Genomic DNA, 16,809 nt, shown 5'->3' with positions numbered 1-16,809 from the left:
GCAAGGTGGCCAGGCATTTCAGATCTCTTGGAGACTGGCAGCACCTGGGCACAAGGGACAGGTTTCCAGGCCTAAGACATTTCAAAGGCTCTCCAGCTGCTCCTTAGCGGGCGTTAATATTAATGATAATTCAAAAACTCTTTTCTCTGAGGAGGAAAACAGAGTCCAACAATAGAGCAGCAAGCTTCGATACCATTCAGGTGAAGTTCTGAGGGCCTTTCCGTGGTAGTTTTAAAAATCCAATCAGGGTTCTCAAATCTAGAGTACTCTTTTCCTCATTCGGCCAGAAGACTTTGATGGTCATATTTATATTTCTCCTGGCAAAAAATAATTTGCTATTTATAAAGACAAAAATCAGTATTTTGACATCGGCGTTTCTGAGCCAATTGTTAATTCAGTTTTTAAGTGGTAAGGATCAGAAATAAATATTTCTTTTAATGATACACGGAACCAATTATTTTATTGTTTTGAATCAGATTACCTCCCCTCACCCCCCTCCCCCCAAACTACATGAATGGCTCCAACATGACACTTTCCTGGATTAGTATAGGTCTGGGGCATATTAACTTGAATTTTTTCATGTTTCTTCTAAATCATATTCCCAAACTGTGACACACCCTCACCGGTAAGGACCAGGAGCAACAGGCCGGCTTTACCTCCCTCACTGGGGAACAGAAAGCCAACCTCGCCTGTACTCTCTAATCCATTTTCACAAGAAAAGATGGTGTGCAGTCACTGAGGTAACTTCCTTCTGTTTTCTTAGACGGGACTTTGCTTTGTTTACAGATGATTAGTTGCCTACTTAGAAAGATCCCCTGGAATTTTGTTACCGCCAAAGTAGTGACAGTGTTAATCCCCAACACACGGTCCCTTAACATCACTCTTAAAAAAAAAAAAAAAGGCCAAGAAAATGGCTTCACAAACTTCCCAATCCAAACCCACTACCTAGGGCCTGCCAGCTGTAAATACCTTTGTTGCCAGCTGCCCCAGTGATAGGAGCTCGCTGACATACATTACAGAGGGAAGAGGGGGTCAGGCTAGCTCGGTTCTTCCTCAGGGATTGGGGATGGAGGAAAGTTGATTACTCAGCGTGAGTCAGCTGACCTACTCACTCACAATGCACTAATATACAGAGACTCAAATGAGCTCTTTATATAGTCCCCAAGGTAATATGTGGGATAAATAATTCTTCTGTAAATATGGGTTAGAAATCACTTTTAACTTGGATTCTGTGCTGACCTCTGGAGGCCAAAGCAGAGGCTTCCTTGCTAGAAGGGGCCAGGGGCCAGCCCCGCACTGACTGTGAGCCCTTCCTGCCACGGGGAAGAACCAACGCCCCTCAAAGGCATCACCACACCCCAGCACCAGATCATTTCTGAACCAAGTCTGTCATGTCAGGGCACCTGAACACACACAAGGCTGTTGGGAAATACTTGCTGTCGACGAGGGAATGTGATGTGGTCTAAGAGTAATTCCATTTGCCCAGGCTGTACTTCTCTGCTCAATTGATAATTACAATTTTAAGAAATGAAAACCACCTTGAAAAAAAATGAACAAAAAGCAAATTGCGAATAAAACAATTTTTCAATTTCATCGGTTTAAAACAGGGTCTTTGAGGACCCAACTAAATTACATAGCGGCTATTAGTAACATTATGCTTTACTTCATAATTGGATGTAACACGCTCAGCCTCGCCACTGTGCTGAGCGAGCAGCAGCACTAGGGACAGAGTTCAGACTGTTTACCCTTTACAGTATCCACAATTATCAACAGCACACCACACAGATTATAAGCACCAGCCACTTGTAAAGTGGCATTTTGAATAGATAAGCAGAAGTGCAATACGGCCATGCTTTTAACACAATGTACCGACTTCACAAATGAGCCCAAGGCTGTTTTCACGGGGAAGTCTACAAAATACAGAAAATAAACACAACGGTGGTTTTGCCAAAGTTAAAAAAACAAAAACAGAAACAAACCCCAAAACCTGTGGCATGTAGATTTCAAAGACTGCATGAATGAGAGTATTTTTATCAACTGATTTCAAGCCAGCGTAAGCTCCAAGTGAGGTCTCCACCTTGAGAAACAATTTGCTTATCTTAACATCCTAAAGGTTTTGAGACACGGGCAAGGCACGGGATTCCTAGCCTGGAGGAGACCAAGACGTTGGGAAGGAGAGGGAAGTGTTCTATTTTTCTTCCCCGTCGCCTGGAAGAACAGAAAGGCAATATTTTTTAAAACACCACACCTTCGGCCGCCTGGTTCCTGAGCACGCTGGCTGCATGGTGTGGGCACAATTTAACAAAAGCACTGGCAGAAAAGTGCAGAATGGCACCGTTTTGATTACAGGCTTGCTTTTTAACGGAAATAAAATTTCACAGTTAACAATGAGAGGTGAAAAGTTTAAGAGGCAAAGCTGTTCCTCCTGATCACTGACTGTTAATCAGCTTCATGGGTGGTTGCCTAAATCTGTAGATTTTTTTTTTTTTTTACCTTCCACTACTGCCAAGATTGTAACTAATTTTTTCCCCTGTTGTAAGAGGAGGGGTGGAAAACTCAGCATAGAAGCCAGCTGTGTATGAGTGACGTGAGGCACTAATGCAGAGGGCGAAATTAAAATTCATGAATCTCTTCACAACCATTTGTGTAACAAGATTAAGACGGGACAGCGGAAAAGAGCGGCATTATCAGGCGTCTTACAGTCCTCCAGCTGGTTACGCTCTATTCCAACACAGTAGGGCTAAGAGGATAACACGCAGCCCGAAGGAAAACGCTGCTCCTCCGTTTGCGAGCAGGCTCGGCCCAGGGACCGTGGGGCTTTGGCCAGAGACGGAGAGGAAGAAAGCTGATTGCCGCGCAAGATGGAAAACTTTTAAGCCCTGGCTATTAGCACGCGGCAAACAAAAGCGGCCAGGGTGGAGGTTCCCGGCGGCCGCGCGGTCCCCAGCGCGTCCCCGGAGCCCCGGGGCGGGCGGCGGGCAGGGGCCCGAGGGGGCGCCCCGGAGAAGAGCACCGGGGCTCGGCGCGGAGCAGGGGCGCTCCCCGCTCCCTCCGCCTTGGCCCGCGGCCCTGTCTGGGCGGCCTTCGGTTGCAAAGGAGACCTCCACGTGCGAGCCGGAGCCGGGTGGCGCCGCCCCGACACACCCGCCAGGCGGCACACGGTTATCCGCGCCGCCGCCCGAAGCAGGAGGGCAGGGCATTCTGTGCTTCCGGGGCAGAAGGGACCAGAGGCGCTCTTTTGCCAGAACACCAGACCAGCTGCAACTGCCCTCCCCCCCCCCGCCCCATCCTTAAAAAATACACATCTTGGGTTCACGTTGGTACCGCGTAGTCAGGGGCGCCCCAACCCTGCAGAATATTCCCCTGGCGGCTCCACTTTCTGAGAGCCACACGCAACTCTCAACTCCTCATAAGCTGAGGAGGAGGGAAACTGTTTCTTAGCTCAGGGTCAGCAAAGTGGAGAGTTTTAACTTTTGAGCAATCATGAAGAGATGAAAACTAAGGCCGCCTGGTTATTTATGGAAATTTACTTCCGTGGGACCAATCAGTCCATGGTTATTTACCGAGTACTACCTACCTGTGGGTACGTGACACAATATAAATACAAGAGGCATGTCTAGCGATTTATGGACCGTGCTATGCTTAGCAGGGTAGTGTACAGCATTGAAAATAGAGGCAGCTGCTGTCCGCTAGCCGCTGACAATCTAAAGTTCTAGACAAAGGAGACGTGGCCACGAAGGACTCACGTGGCCCAGCACACTTCCAATCTTGCAGGGAGGACACGGAGGGTATCAGGCACAACGCTGACCCTCTCCGCTGGTGGACAAACCCTTGCCTTTGCTCTCCTGATCTGTGACTGAGAAACTGAAAGCATTTGTTGTTCTAGGGGGAAGGTGAATGACAAGGCATTTAAGCAGCCACAGGCTGATCCCTGTAGCTCTAGCCCGATCCAGGAGAGAAGGCTGTTTTTGTCCCTTTGGGTAGAGGAGAGACCCTTCCCCTACCTGGTAAAGCCCTCAGAGGCTTTCCTTTTATTCTGGGGAGGGGTTGCAAAAGGGAAAAATCTCATTCTGGAGAAGCAGGTCAGATTTGAATAACACACCATTCTCTTTTTACTTTCTGACTGTAAGCAAAGGGCAATCCCACCAGGCAGAGGAGGTGATTTAACTCTTTCAGTTCACAAAGCATCGTTGTTTCCTCCCCCACCCCCACCCCCACCCCCAGGGGGGCTAAATGAAACCTTAGACACCCAAAAGAATGAACCCATCTCCACAAAGTAAGGATTTTCTTTCTCGTGCCTGAAGATCAGATCCACTTTGCATATAATTTTTCAAAAGTCAACATACTTCGACATTATATCATAGTCCTGGGTAATAAAGAATGCTCTTCCCATTTTCTCAGGAGAAAATTAAGGTCAGGGCTTAACTTTTCTGCGTTCACAACTTGCAAAATCATGACAAGTTCAAAGTCTCTTGCCAAGGTCAGACTAGCTCAAAGAAGGGAGATTTCTGTAAGGCACAAAATTACAGAAGTAATACATGTTAGACTAGCAAGTGTGATATGTATTAGCAAAGGTGAGATTCCTAAAAAGTTTTCAGTGGAACGCTTGCCTCTCAGTGTCCTATACTGCTCTATACTTATAAATAATAAAAAGGCTGATAACATTGCTTTATGTAAGCAAGCTTAGAAATCACTCTCAGATAAGTGCTTTTGACCTAAATCTTGTAGCTCCTCGATCTGACATATAACCTCACAACTGTGAAATTCTGTATGAGATTTAACAGTCTCAAACTGCCAACTGACCCAGCCATAAAGCAAGCAGAGATAAAGATTTACAGTCCAACATGATACAATTAGACATTCACCTTCTATTTATTTCAGTGCAGCTGAGCATTTAACCTACTTAAAAGCCGAAGGTTTTTCATTAAAATATAAATGCTTGTTTATCATTCATTCTATGCCACCTCCCCTGCATCCTACAAATTAGTCTATTATGAATGAAAAGATTAGTTTGTTTCAGAGAAAGGAGTAAACAGAAATGGTTTCCGTAAAATCCTTCTAGACATGCAAAGATAAAAGATGGCTTTACCACACAAAAATAATCAGATACAAATAGCTGTTCAGAAGCAGCACACCTAAGGAGTGCTTTAATCAAATATTTAGGTTACCTGCCAAAAAGACCATGATCTCTTCAAAATGCAATGCGGATTAAAGTGTTATCTAACATAAGCAGAAAACTAACCTTGGAGTGGAAGTTTGAAATGTGTTCATCATAATTTTCATGTCTTTGGATAGAGAAATCAGCTTTTTCAGCTAGATTGCAAAACTGGTTTAAAGTATTCCCTCGACGTGGGGCGAATACCATTGCTTTCCCCTAGAACATTAAAAAGGAAATTCACACATTTTAAACCTGGAAGGCAACCAAACACAACAAACATTGGGTAAAGCATTTAAAGTACTGCTCTCAGGTAGAAAACACAATTGTTCTTGGAGACATCCACACAGGATGGGCATTCACAGCGAGAATAATTTCGAGGACAGATATACATCGAGCAAGAAAAAATACGTGTATTTCGCATTCAAATGTTGCTGTCTTTCCCTTTTCAACTAACGCATCTGATAAATAAAATGTGGCCTAGAGTCGGTATTCTGTACGACACACACCTCTCTTGGGTCCAGTGGTTCAAACCATCAACTAGATGTTAGAGTAACTGGTCCACGAAGTGCTACCCACCTTGTGACTCCTTAGCAGCTACCAGCTTGTCCACAACACTGCTCCAGTGTGTGTGTGGCAACGGACGCCTAGGGACGTTAGTTTATTACTGTGCCCTGAGAACTCAGTTCCAAGAAATTCTCCACAGAGACAGCTAAGTGCAATCTCTATTGAAGAATTTTGCTCTTCGCTACCACCAGCCTTCTCCGGGACCATGCCATCAGAGACAAGGCTACCAGATCTTGGTTTCCAACTTCATCGAATCCTTCATGATAGTCATCATTAGAGCAAAGCAGCTCCTTGCGGTACTCAAATGATTGCTTTTCAAAGAAAGTGGTATAATAAGGGTCGCCGGGCTTTTCCAAATAAACTGCACAACCTCATGAGCTTGTTGCCATGGAAAGGATGGAGGGACTTGAGTAAAATCTACACTGGATTTCAGAAGGCCATTGGACATGAGACTCCACGATGTCCGTTTGCTGACCCTTGGCTGCAAGCGGACTTTTCCGCGCCCTCTGAGACATGCACAGAAGAGCTCAACTTCCAAATCCTTTCTTTTTGTTCAAAAGATGACCGTACGCTTCTGTTAACTTCAAGGTTATACTTCACCTCTGTCAAATGCTTCTTCAGGTTTTGAGGGAGTCATGAAAATATTTCTTATGAAAGGTGGTTTCTCATTTATTACTGCCACCTATTTATGGAGCATCTGGGATAGGCGCTCCATTGGCCTCATTTGCTCTTCACACCACCCGGTAATGGAGGTGTTATCAGCTCCATTTTTACAGCATGCTCCCAATGGTTGAATAATTGGCCAAGATGACACAACCGGCAAAAGACTGGAAACTTACCGGACTCCAGGGCTGATGCCCGCTCCACGACACTACACTGCCTCCTTATTAGCAATAGCGATGGCAATAATAATAATAATAGCTACCAGTGTGTTTGGTGCTTCACCAACCTTCCCTTCCATCCCATCAACGGTACCCTCAATGACCTTGTGTGGTAGACATTACATTTCACACATGATTAAACATGCAGTGAAGGCCTTGGAGAAGACGAGGAGGAATTGCGTGGCAGAAAATGTTCTGGGCTTAAAAGAGTCTCCACCATGACACAACTGTCACCTCAGGAAAATTAGAAGAAGGAAAAAAAAAAAAGCCGTAGAACTGTGGAACGAGAAGGGACCTTGGGGATGACGTAATCCAGTCTCCTCAGTCATCCCAGCCGACCCACCAAGGTTTCTCACTCACCAAACGGGAAGAACGAAGCCGCAAACCTCCCCCCCCCGCCCCAACTCCAGTAAGTTGTGAGGATCGAATGAGATGACGAATGTGAAAATAATCTGAAAATCAAGGTTTTGTCAATGTAAGACTAGAGACATCTATACCACTTAACAATGCCAGAGGGATTCTATCAGTTCTTTGTCCCTCTCTTTCCCTCATCCACCTGCCAGAAAATACACTGATATAGTGTCCTGGACATCAGGTGTGTTTTCATACTGTGTTTACACAGACATGTGCACACTCAGGCACATAATTATATCAGCACCAATCACGCCACCACACTTCAGGTCCTGTCAGCTTTTCCAATATTAATTGCTATTTTCAGCGTTTTTCAAACTTAGCAGCAAAAATTCATTTTGATGTGAAACTGGATATAATACATGGTCTCGGCAGGGGAGCAAAAGTCTCCATTAAAAAAAAAAAAAAAAAGGAATACTAGTGGGTCATTTTAGTCATTTCTAAGAGCTGGTTGCCAGTCTGGCTCTGTGAATAATGGAAGTTGCTTTATTTTCAAGTCACCTGCAAAAATTGTCTCACAGTTAAAATTGAAGAGTTGATTTTTTTTTTCAAGATTTTATTTTATTTTATTTTTTTAAGTAATCTCTACACCCATCGTGGGGCTTGAACTTACAACCCTGATATCAAGAGTCGCATGCTCCATCAACCGCGCCAGCCCAGAGCCCCTGAAGAGTTGATTTTTAACAGTTATTATCTGAGCTACATATCATAATGTTTACAGGGCTACAGGGCTCTTGGCTGGGTTGGTGTTTACATTTATAAGCACACGCTCCCCACCCCCACCCCCACCCCCCCCTTGCTGGTCAGGGTGAGCTGTAGGGGGACCCAGCTAAGCATATGGCATTCCTCTCCGCCCAGACATCTCTCCCTCTCTGGGTCCCAGCTTATCTGTCCTTCCCTAACCACCCTCTAGAACAGCAGCTGCTTCCCCATCACGCTCCCCTCCCCTCCCCCCTTCACTTTTGTTCTTAGCGCTCATCACCGCTAACACATATTATATCCCTGTTTGTTACTGCCAGTCACCTTCGGCTAGAACGGATGCTCATGACAACGGGATCTTCTAATGTTTTATTCACTGCATTTTCTCAGTGCCTAGCACATAGTAGACTCTCAGTCAATACTTGTCGAGAGAATAAACGAATTCCAGATGTTGAGTAATGTGAGAAATGCAAGTCTTAGGGAATTCGAAGGCCACATTCTATTGCTTATTCTTGAAAAATGATCTTCCCCAGGAAGCTTTTACAGAGTCTGATGGGATTTCAGAGGGCAGCATTCTGTGCACAATACTGTGCCCACAACAAAGAGAAAGGGTGAGCAGTAGTTTTAATCTCTAATTACTCAGTTTTGAGTTTTAAAATGCTTTCTTTTTCACTTTATTGAATACAGACAGACACCTTTGAGGTGTGAATCAGTATTTAGGAGGGACAATAGCACATCATCCATTCATTCAATAAACAGCTGCTGAGTGCCAGCATCCACCCCATAAGGAATGATTTTAGAATTCCCCTGTCCCCAGTGGAGCAGGACACTGGTACAATCAGAGGAATATGGCTTACAATTTAGGCTGCAAAAATCAAAACAAGAAAAAGAGATATAGATTTCAAATTAGCCCATCACTTTAGAAAAATTACTTTCAATTTACCAAAGCCCAACTTTCTAGGCATTTGAAGTCCTAGAATCATCTTAAACTCAGAATGAACACTCAATTGAACGTAAAATTTTGACTGATGGGCAGAAATTTGAGAGAATTCATTTATCCCTGGAGAGGAGAGAGGAGTAGTTCCACTAAACAACAATGATATTGTTTACATCGTGAGCTCAGTTGTTGTTATTTTGCTACACTAATCTATACTCATATATTAAAGGGTGTGTGCTTCTGGAAAAAATAAGTATGCTTCAGATTTCTTTTAAAAGGAATACGCTATGCCGGTGAAATGCCTTTATTCCTGTTTCATTTCCAGGCAACCAACCATTAAATACCGATTACATGTTTAAGCTTATGTTTATTTTTTTCTTTACCTGGCTTCTGAGATGCTGCCTTTGCCTGCTTCCTCCCCTCCATCTCTCTCAACCCCCTTCCCTGGCTTCTCCACCTGCCCCTTGGTCTCCAGGGATCTGCCTACTTTTTCTTCCTGTTGTGCTCGATTCTAGGCAATCGTATGGAAGTCCACGACTTCAGCTCTTACTGATACATCAACACTTCCAAATATTTATCTAGAGCATTCATCCAGGGCCCACCCATGTTTTCAGGTGCCTACTAGATCTCTCCATGAGGATGTTCTGAAAATACTTTTTTTTTTTTAAGTAGGTTCCATCTGGAGCCCAGCTCGGGGCTTGAATTCACGACACTAAGATCAAGACCTGAGCTGAGATCAAGAGCTTAACTGACTGAGCTACCCAGGCGCCCCATGATAAAGGAGTTGATTTTTGTTTTGTTTTGTTTTTTTTTTAAGTAGGCTCCATGCTCAATACGGGCTTGAACTCACGACCCTGAGATCCAGTCACATGCTCTACAAACTGAGCCAGCCAGAGGCCTTTTGAAAGTACTTTTAACCTATTCTGTCTACAATGGAACTCGTACCCTTGGCCACAAACCCCTTCCCACCCCCATCCTCCCACCCAAGCACACTGAGTACCTACTAGGCACCAAGCATTTCCGTACCCTTCACCTTCAAAATGAAGCTGGAAACCAGGGAATTGTGGCATTGCCTGTAAAACCCTCCAATGCCACACCTGCATCAGTGTCATTTGCTGTATATGATTTTCAGACTGTGTTTGAGTTGTGTCCAGGGTGACATGGCAGGGTGAAAATGAGACCAAGAGCAGAAGTGCTAATATTCTCACATCCAATCTAACCACAGCTGCTTCACTTTTATCTGTCTTACAATTGGGGTGATGGCTAAAAACGTTTTGACCGAAGGCTTCTCCCATTTAAAAAGAGTTTGAAAACCATGACATGGGCCCCACCTTTCTGGGAAGGCAGGCAAAGTCTAGCATGACCCGACGCATGCCTCTATCTTCAGCCCCGGCTCTAGCCCCTCCCCCATACCCACTTTGAGCTCCAATCAGGCCAAACTCGTCGTAGTCTCCCGACTTGCCCTTTCATGGACCCCATGTGTCTTCAAACTTGCAAACATTCCCTTGGGTGAAATGCTTCTCTTACCCCCCAGTTCTTTGTCTGCCTGGTAAACCCTACTCCTCCTTCAGCACCCAGATTAGACACCCTGTCCCTGGGATGTCTTTGCTGACCATCCCTGGCCTCAATGCTGTGCCTCCTCCCTGTTAGCCACTTTTGCCCTCTGCTTCCTCACCCACACCTCTGCTATATCCTTAACACACCATCAGGTAATTGCTTGCTTGTTTGTCTCTAACACTAGACTGGGATCTCGTTCAGGGCAAGATTCCATTGTACCGTATTCTATCCCCAGGTCCTAGCACAGCATCTCAGCATCTGGCATCTGAGAGGTACTCTGTGAATGTCTGCTGAATAATTCCTCAGTAAATATCCACTCAATTCTCTCTTTTCCATCTTCAGATCTTCTTTAGCTCCTAACTATTCAATCTCATGTACAAGTTGGTCCACGATGGTGACCTGAGGAGACTTGCTGCTTTCCAGCTCTCTCATACTCCACTACAGCCTCTATGTGGGCCAGTCGATCTTTCTAGAACCCACATCTGACCACCCCACTGCTCAAACACTTTCAGTGGCTCTCTATGGCCCATATAATAAAGCCCAGTTTCTTCTCATAGTGTCCTCAGCCTTTCATAAAATGGCACCCCAAACTAACTCTTTAACCTCATCTTCTGCCCCTCCCAACGCTAACCCCAAAACCACACAGATTCTCACACTCCAGTCAGAGCAAACTTTCTGTTGACCCCAGAATGCAACATGCTGTTTCATGCCCTGTACCTGGGAGCATCGTTCCTTCCACCTGGGATGTGGGATGCTTCCTTTCAGTCCCCTTCCCTTGAAGCTTAGGATGCTTTACTATTAAAGACCAGAGTCAAAGGCCACTCCCTCTACAGAAACCTTCCTCAGGCAGTCAGTCACTCTTTCTAGTGTACCTCCTCCCCAGTACCCATCACACTGCACTGTAATTCCTGGTGGCTCAGGCACTCATCTGCTAAACTGAGATTCTCAGAGTGCTCATGATACATATTGACACCCCTACCCTACATTCCCAGCAGAGTGCCGGGTAGTTCGTAGTTGCTTAACAAATGTTTTTTGCATCAAGACAGAGTCTAAATCTTGACTATCACGTTCTAATGAAGGTGTAAATTACAAAGACTGTCAAAGCAAATAAACTCAGCATCGCATTATATATGACCAAAGGCTGGGCTCTTGTAGGCCATTTTTCACTGTCCACTGGGGTTCCACCTGTGAGTGTGGTACATCTCCACAACCAGATTATAAATTCTTTGGGGGCAGAGACTCAGTACTACATGTGCTGAACAAGCACCTGGGTAGACTTCAGGAAAGAACTTCTAGAGCCAGCCTCCTACTCTGAGGGTCTTAAAACAATCTGGAGATTCTCTATTCCTACAACTGGGAGAGGCAGGTATGGCTGAACCCGGTTTCTCACCAAGAACAAGGGAGGATTTGTTGGGTCTCTGACCCAGCTGGCAGACAGGAAAATAAGGGCCCTTCAGCACCAGCTCAGTTCATTGCCCTGAACCCACACTCACAAGGCATTTCCCTGAGATAAGCAAAAACAGAGGTTTGTACAGATGTATGCAGAGATGTTGGATTTAAAAAAAAAAAAAAAAGGAGGAGGAGGAAATCTCTGCTCTTCAAAAACCATGTCCGTGATTTACATGCATAGCACTCTTGGCATACAAGCAGGGCTCCAGGAATTTGGTGGTTAGTTAGGGCCAGTTTTAAAGGTTAAATGAATCCCAAGATGGCATTTCTGAATTCCCGACAACTGGTTAGCGGCAACGAGCTGGAGAGCGGTCAACATGGCATCCCCATCCATCTCTTTGCGCTTCTCAGTAAATTCAGACCGTCTAGCTGGCTTGGTGTCCCTCCCTGCACTGAAAGCCATTTCAGAGAAATATTAGTAGATGCCATTTGTGGCTTGTCATTTCCAGGCTAAAGTTCAACTTGCAGGTTGCTGTGGCTATATTTTAAATTACATTCTGGTCCTCTGATATCAGACATTGCTGATGTTCTTTGAAGAACACAACAACAGGGGGTCACCTATCAATCAGCAGCAACAAGAAGCCACTCATGGAAGGGAAACAGATGGGGAGGGGACACTTTGGAGCAACATTGCTTCTTAGAATAAGTACATTTTGCCAATTTCATTCCTTTTTAGTATCTATTCTTTTCTTTTCACCTTTTAAGTTTGCTAGAGAGTTCCCTGTACATTCTGGCAGGACGCCAGTGTTCTATAGCTTCTCTCAACCAGCAGGTTGAGGAAAGTTCCCATTTGGGCCGGCGAAAAACATTTCCTGCTGAAATTTGGGGCTTCGTGTAATGACTCTGCAACTACAGGTGCCCATCTGGCTGAGGATCTAAGCTCAGCCCTGGGATTTGACATCGGCACTGTGCCATGCCGGGAGTGCACCTTGGTGGCTCAGCTCTCTCTGGGGTCTGTTCTTCTCACTCATGACCACACTACGAAATCTGAAAAGCAGGGGCACCTGGGTGGCTCAGTTGGTTAAGCGTCCGACTTCAGCTCAGGTCACGATCTCGCGGTCCGTGAGTTCGAGCCCCGCGTCGGGCTCTGGGCTGATGGCTCAGAGCCTGGAGCCTGCTTCCGATTCTGTGTCTCCCTCTCTCTCTGCCCCTCCCCCTTTCATGCTCTGTCTCTCTCTGTCTCAAAAATAAATAAACATTAAGAAAAAAAAAAATTCAAAATCTGAAAAGCAGGGAAACTCCTCTTCTCCATCTACCTTTTTTTGCTTCTGGATCGTGTGACTCCAGACAGCTGATTTGCCTTAGCTAGAAATCAAGGAACATACCCGCAAATGGCAGAGTTCATTTCTTCCCGCAGCTCACCCCTTGAAACCTCACGTGACAATTCCTCCGTTATTGCCATCTAGCACTGATCTCTCTCCTCTCACTCTATCTGTAGCCAAAAGTGTCATCTTCATCCATGCGGACAGTCCTCCTGGGACCGAGGGACCCACTGCAAGGCATGCAGGACCTGGGTGCAGGGGAGACGCTGTATGTCCAGGTATGTGCAGAAATCACCAAAGTTTGGGTCAAGAGAATGGTGTATTCCCCTCCCACCGGCATATCTGCAAGGAAATATTCTGTCCTCACCACAGTCAGAAAGTCTCTCTGGTTCTTCTTTAGGAGCTAAAATATAGTCAGAGCCAGTGGTGTGTGTGTGCTAAAGCTTTCTGATGCGTTGGCTTGTTCCCTCCCCATTTTACACATGGGGGAAACTGAGGCTTCATGAGATGAACCCAGTAAGTGGCCCATCTGAACCTTAAACTTTCAGACTCCAGAGAACAAGCATACCTTCCCTCCAGAAGAAGGACTTGGTGAGAGAGATTGAGTTCCAGAGCCTGCTAGTGTGAACTTGGGCCTAGATTCACCTCCCACACCACCCTCCATCGGCCAAGTCAAGTGTCCCTTTGGACAAGTGTCTCATGGGTATTAACCCTGACAAGCTAATAGAGCAATAATAAACAGCCAGTTTTCATCCTGGAGCACATCCCATGCACCAGGCACTGGGCTGGGCATTTACATATGCAAATACTTTACATCAGGAGGAGGTAAGATTTACTCCTCCCTCACCCGGAGGTGATGAAACTCTGGGCTCAGAGAGCCTTGATAGTAAGAGCAGACTTGGGTTTTGTATGCAGATATTTGTGACTTCACCCTCTAGCTTTACCTGCTTTCCCAGCAGAAACTGGGGCCCTCCTGGGCATTTGGAAGCATTTGGCTGAAATAGTTTTCACAGAGCACCCTGAGAACTTGGCTTTTATCTCCCACTGAATTTGCTGAGCCTTGAACCCAGAAGTTGGGATCCACTAATGGAGCCCCCCAAGTTGTTTCTTTGTGGGCCTCTTGTGACACCTTTTTAACACCAGGGCCACAAAACCATGGAGAAGTTGTCTGGGCTCAAGAGAACGTTAAAAGCAGCTCTAATTGTAATGGAATAAACCTCTCATGTTCTCTTAGTCTTAGATAGTGATTTCCGCAGGAGGAGAGCCTATGGCAGCAGAACAGCCAGTCCTGAGACCTAAGAGGGGAAGGGGTCAGTTTTTGCTCTGGTTACCCCCCCGCTCCGGGTAACCAGCCCACTGGTGCAAGATACGGAGCTCCTGGTGGCCACTGCCAAGTCTATGTGATCCTTCTACCACCCACCTGGTGGAGGCCCAGGAAGTGCAAGTGCCTTGCTTCCAATGGGGAGGAGATTCCTGGGCGGTAATTTGGGCATATCCGTGTGCCACCCACAACTTGGATTTCCCCTCTCATGGTGGGTCTCTGACACCTTGGGCGAGAACACCCAGCAGCCTTGGGCATCAACCATCCCATGAGGGGCCTAAGCAAGGCTCCCTACTTCCATCTCGAATGCTGCGGTTCAGGGCAGGCCTCTCTGATTTGGCCTTCCTGCTCCTCACGTAGAATGGGCAAGTACCACCTACTCCAGGGTCCTGCCTCGTCCTTCTCGAGCTAACGGTGAGTATCGGCTGTCACTAGGAGGGCTGCTCCGTGGAGCCACACTTCAGGCAAGGTTCAGGGTTTACTGGAGGGTGTAGAAGAAGCTGCTAGAGATTCCAGCCCAATCCGCGTTTAGGACTATCCACAGCCTGGACGGTTTTCCATTGGAAATCATTTGAAAGATTTACAATAGATCCTAGGTAAATGGAGCATTTGCCACAAATAGGCTTTGAAGGGTGTTGGTGAAGTCCTGTCTTTGCAGCGTGAGATCCAGGAGTCCTTGAAAGCATTGTATTTATGTATGATACATTTTCACAGAGGCCTTTACATCCAAGAATCTCCATGCCCTCTCTGAAAATCCTGACCTTGCAAGTGCTCACAAGAATCACCCAAGGCTAATGGTGGGGGTGGGGGGGATGAGGAGGCTCCCAATTCCTTCTTCTACCCTCAACTTGGGCTGCTCACTCAACCATGGCAGCAGCCATCAATAGCTTGGAGCATGCCCCTTCCTTGCCTGAAGACCTACTACCCACCTCACAGGGGGAATTGAGAAGGCCAATTTAATTTAATTGATTACCACTTACCAAGCTGTGGTTACTCCTCTGAGAGGCCTATTTAAAGTTTCTGAGCTACACAGAGATAACAAAATAAAAAGCAACAGCATAAGGCAAAGGACGATTATCAAATTGCTCTGGGAACCTTCAATGTGAAGAAGATATAAAAGAAAGATTGAAAGGTATTAGTCCATAAGTCTCATCGAGGTCAGAGAACTAGAGCAAACCTTCTTAAAAAGACTTTTGAAACAAAACTTTAGAAAATACTTTTACACACACACACGCACACACACACACACACACACACACACACACACACACACACGCTGCAGTCCTTTCTCAGACAAATATGAGTACCTGTCTTAGAACTGCATTAACATTGTTAACCTATTTTAAATTCCTAGGGCACAGCAAGAGTCTTACATACTTATAAGATTTTTTTTTTAATGCATGAGCTTTAAACTTGTTTTCTTACTTTAAATAGATGTATATTAACTCTCCGGTTAGGCTGTAGGACCTCCTAGCTTAGTGGAACAGCCCAACAAAATAAGAATGGCTACAAACTCTGTAATTTACTCACAGGCATAAATGGATATATAAATGTAAAAATGTGCACAATATTTTATGCCATGCTTGGCTTCATTGTGACCTAATGTTTATAATATGTAAATAATGGCTTCCTTTTAAAGCAAAGAACTTTTAATATACAGATTCATCTGAAGTCCTATTTTTTTGATATAAACAGAAATAAAAAGAAAAAATATTCTTTTGCAATAAATAAATACCCAATGACAAAGGTTACCATTGAAGGCATTTAAAATGACAGAAGTCAACAGAAAACTTTCAATATCATACTTCTACTTTAATATGAAGATATTGTTATCAAAGGAAAAGACTCAAGAAATTCTTTGATAAAAATAATCTCACACTATCTTTGAAGCGGTTTCATTTATTTTACTACCCACTGTGTACCTTATCAGAAGGCCAAGGGTAAGAAGTTTCCTAGTTGTGATTAGGAAAGAATCTGATAGATCAGAAGACCCAATTGAAGTTGGACATAATAAGTATTAAAGTATTACATGACATTAATCCTGCCATTCCATTACTCTCTCCATCTTTGTGCACAGACTAATTATTCTGAAGCCAGTGTTCAGGAGAAAATAGAAACATACTTACTCTGGGCTGGAGTAATCTCTTTATTGCATCAACAAGGCTGGCTCTGTACTGGTCCAGAAACAGGCTGACATTGAGAAGAGAGCAGAATCCAGATTAAACTGGGTTCCAAGTCTAATGATACTAATGGAGATAAGTACAAGACTAATTACACATGTTTACTCAACACTAAAAAAGGAGAAATTGTTTCCTTCCATTCAAGTGTCTCACTGGAACAAAAAAAGATATTGTGGTTGGTGTTATCCACCCGAAGCCAAGTCATCAACATGCAACTGGCCAGGATTCACACATGACTGGGTCATGTGTGAGTGACAAAGGGACAATTTCTAAGCTGCCATTTGGGGGGATCATCTGGTTGAGATGTAACACTTCCTGTCATGAGAGCCTAGTTTATATAGACCTGGGCCATCAGCCAACGGAGGGCACTATGAGGCCACCCTCCAGAAA

General features: G+C 45.0%; 1 protein-coding gene across 3 annotated transcripts in view; it reads right to left on the bottom strand.

Annotated features, from left to right (window-relative positions):
- The window catches only part of CAMKMT (calmodulin-lysine N-methyltransferase), a 403,961-nt gene that overhangs the window by 1,239 nt on the left and 385,913 nt on the right, over nucleotides 1-16,809 (bottom strand). For all 3 annotated transcript variants that reach the window (XM_042981308.1, XM_007097849.3, XM_007097852.3), the window contains 2 exons: nucleotides 16,366-16,429; nucleotides 5,243-5,374 (listed from right to left, as the gene is read on the bottom strand). In XM_042981308.1, the coding sequence (XP_042837242.1) occupies nucleotides 5,243-5,374; nucleotides 16,366-16,429 (196 nt within the window). The remainder of the gene's footprint in view (nucleotides 1-5,242; nucleotides 5,375-16,365; nucleotides 16,430-16,809) is intronic.

The sequence above is a fragment of the Panthera tigris genome, chromosome A3 (assembly GCF_018350195.1).
Source record: "Panthera tigris isolate Pti1 chromosome A3, P.tigris_Pti1_mat1.1, whole genome shotgun sequence".
NCBI classification, from domain to species: domain Eukaryota; kingdom Metazoa; phylum Chordata; class Mammalia; order Carnivora; family Felidae; genus Panthera; species Panthera tigris.
This window is presented reverse-complemented; position numbering and strand designations above follow the sequence as displayed.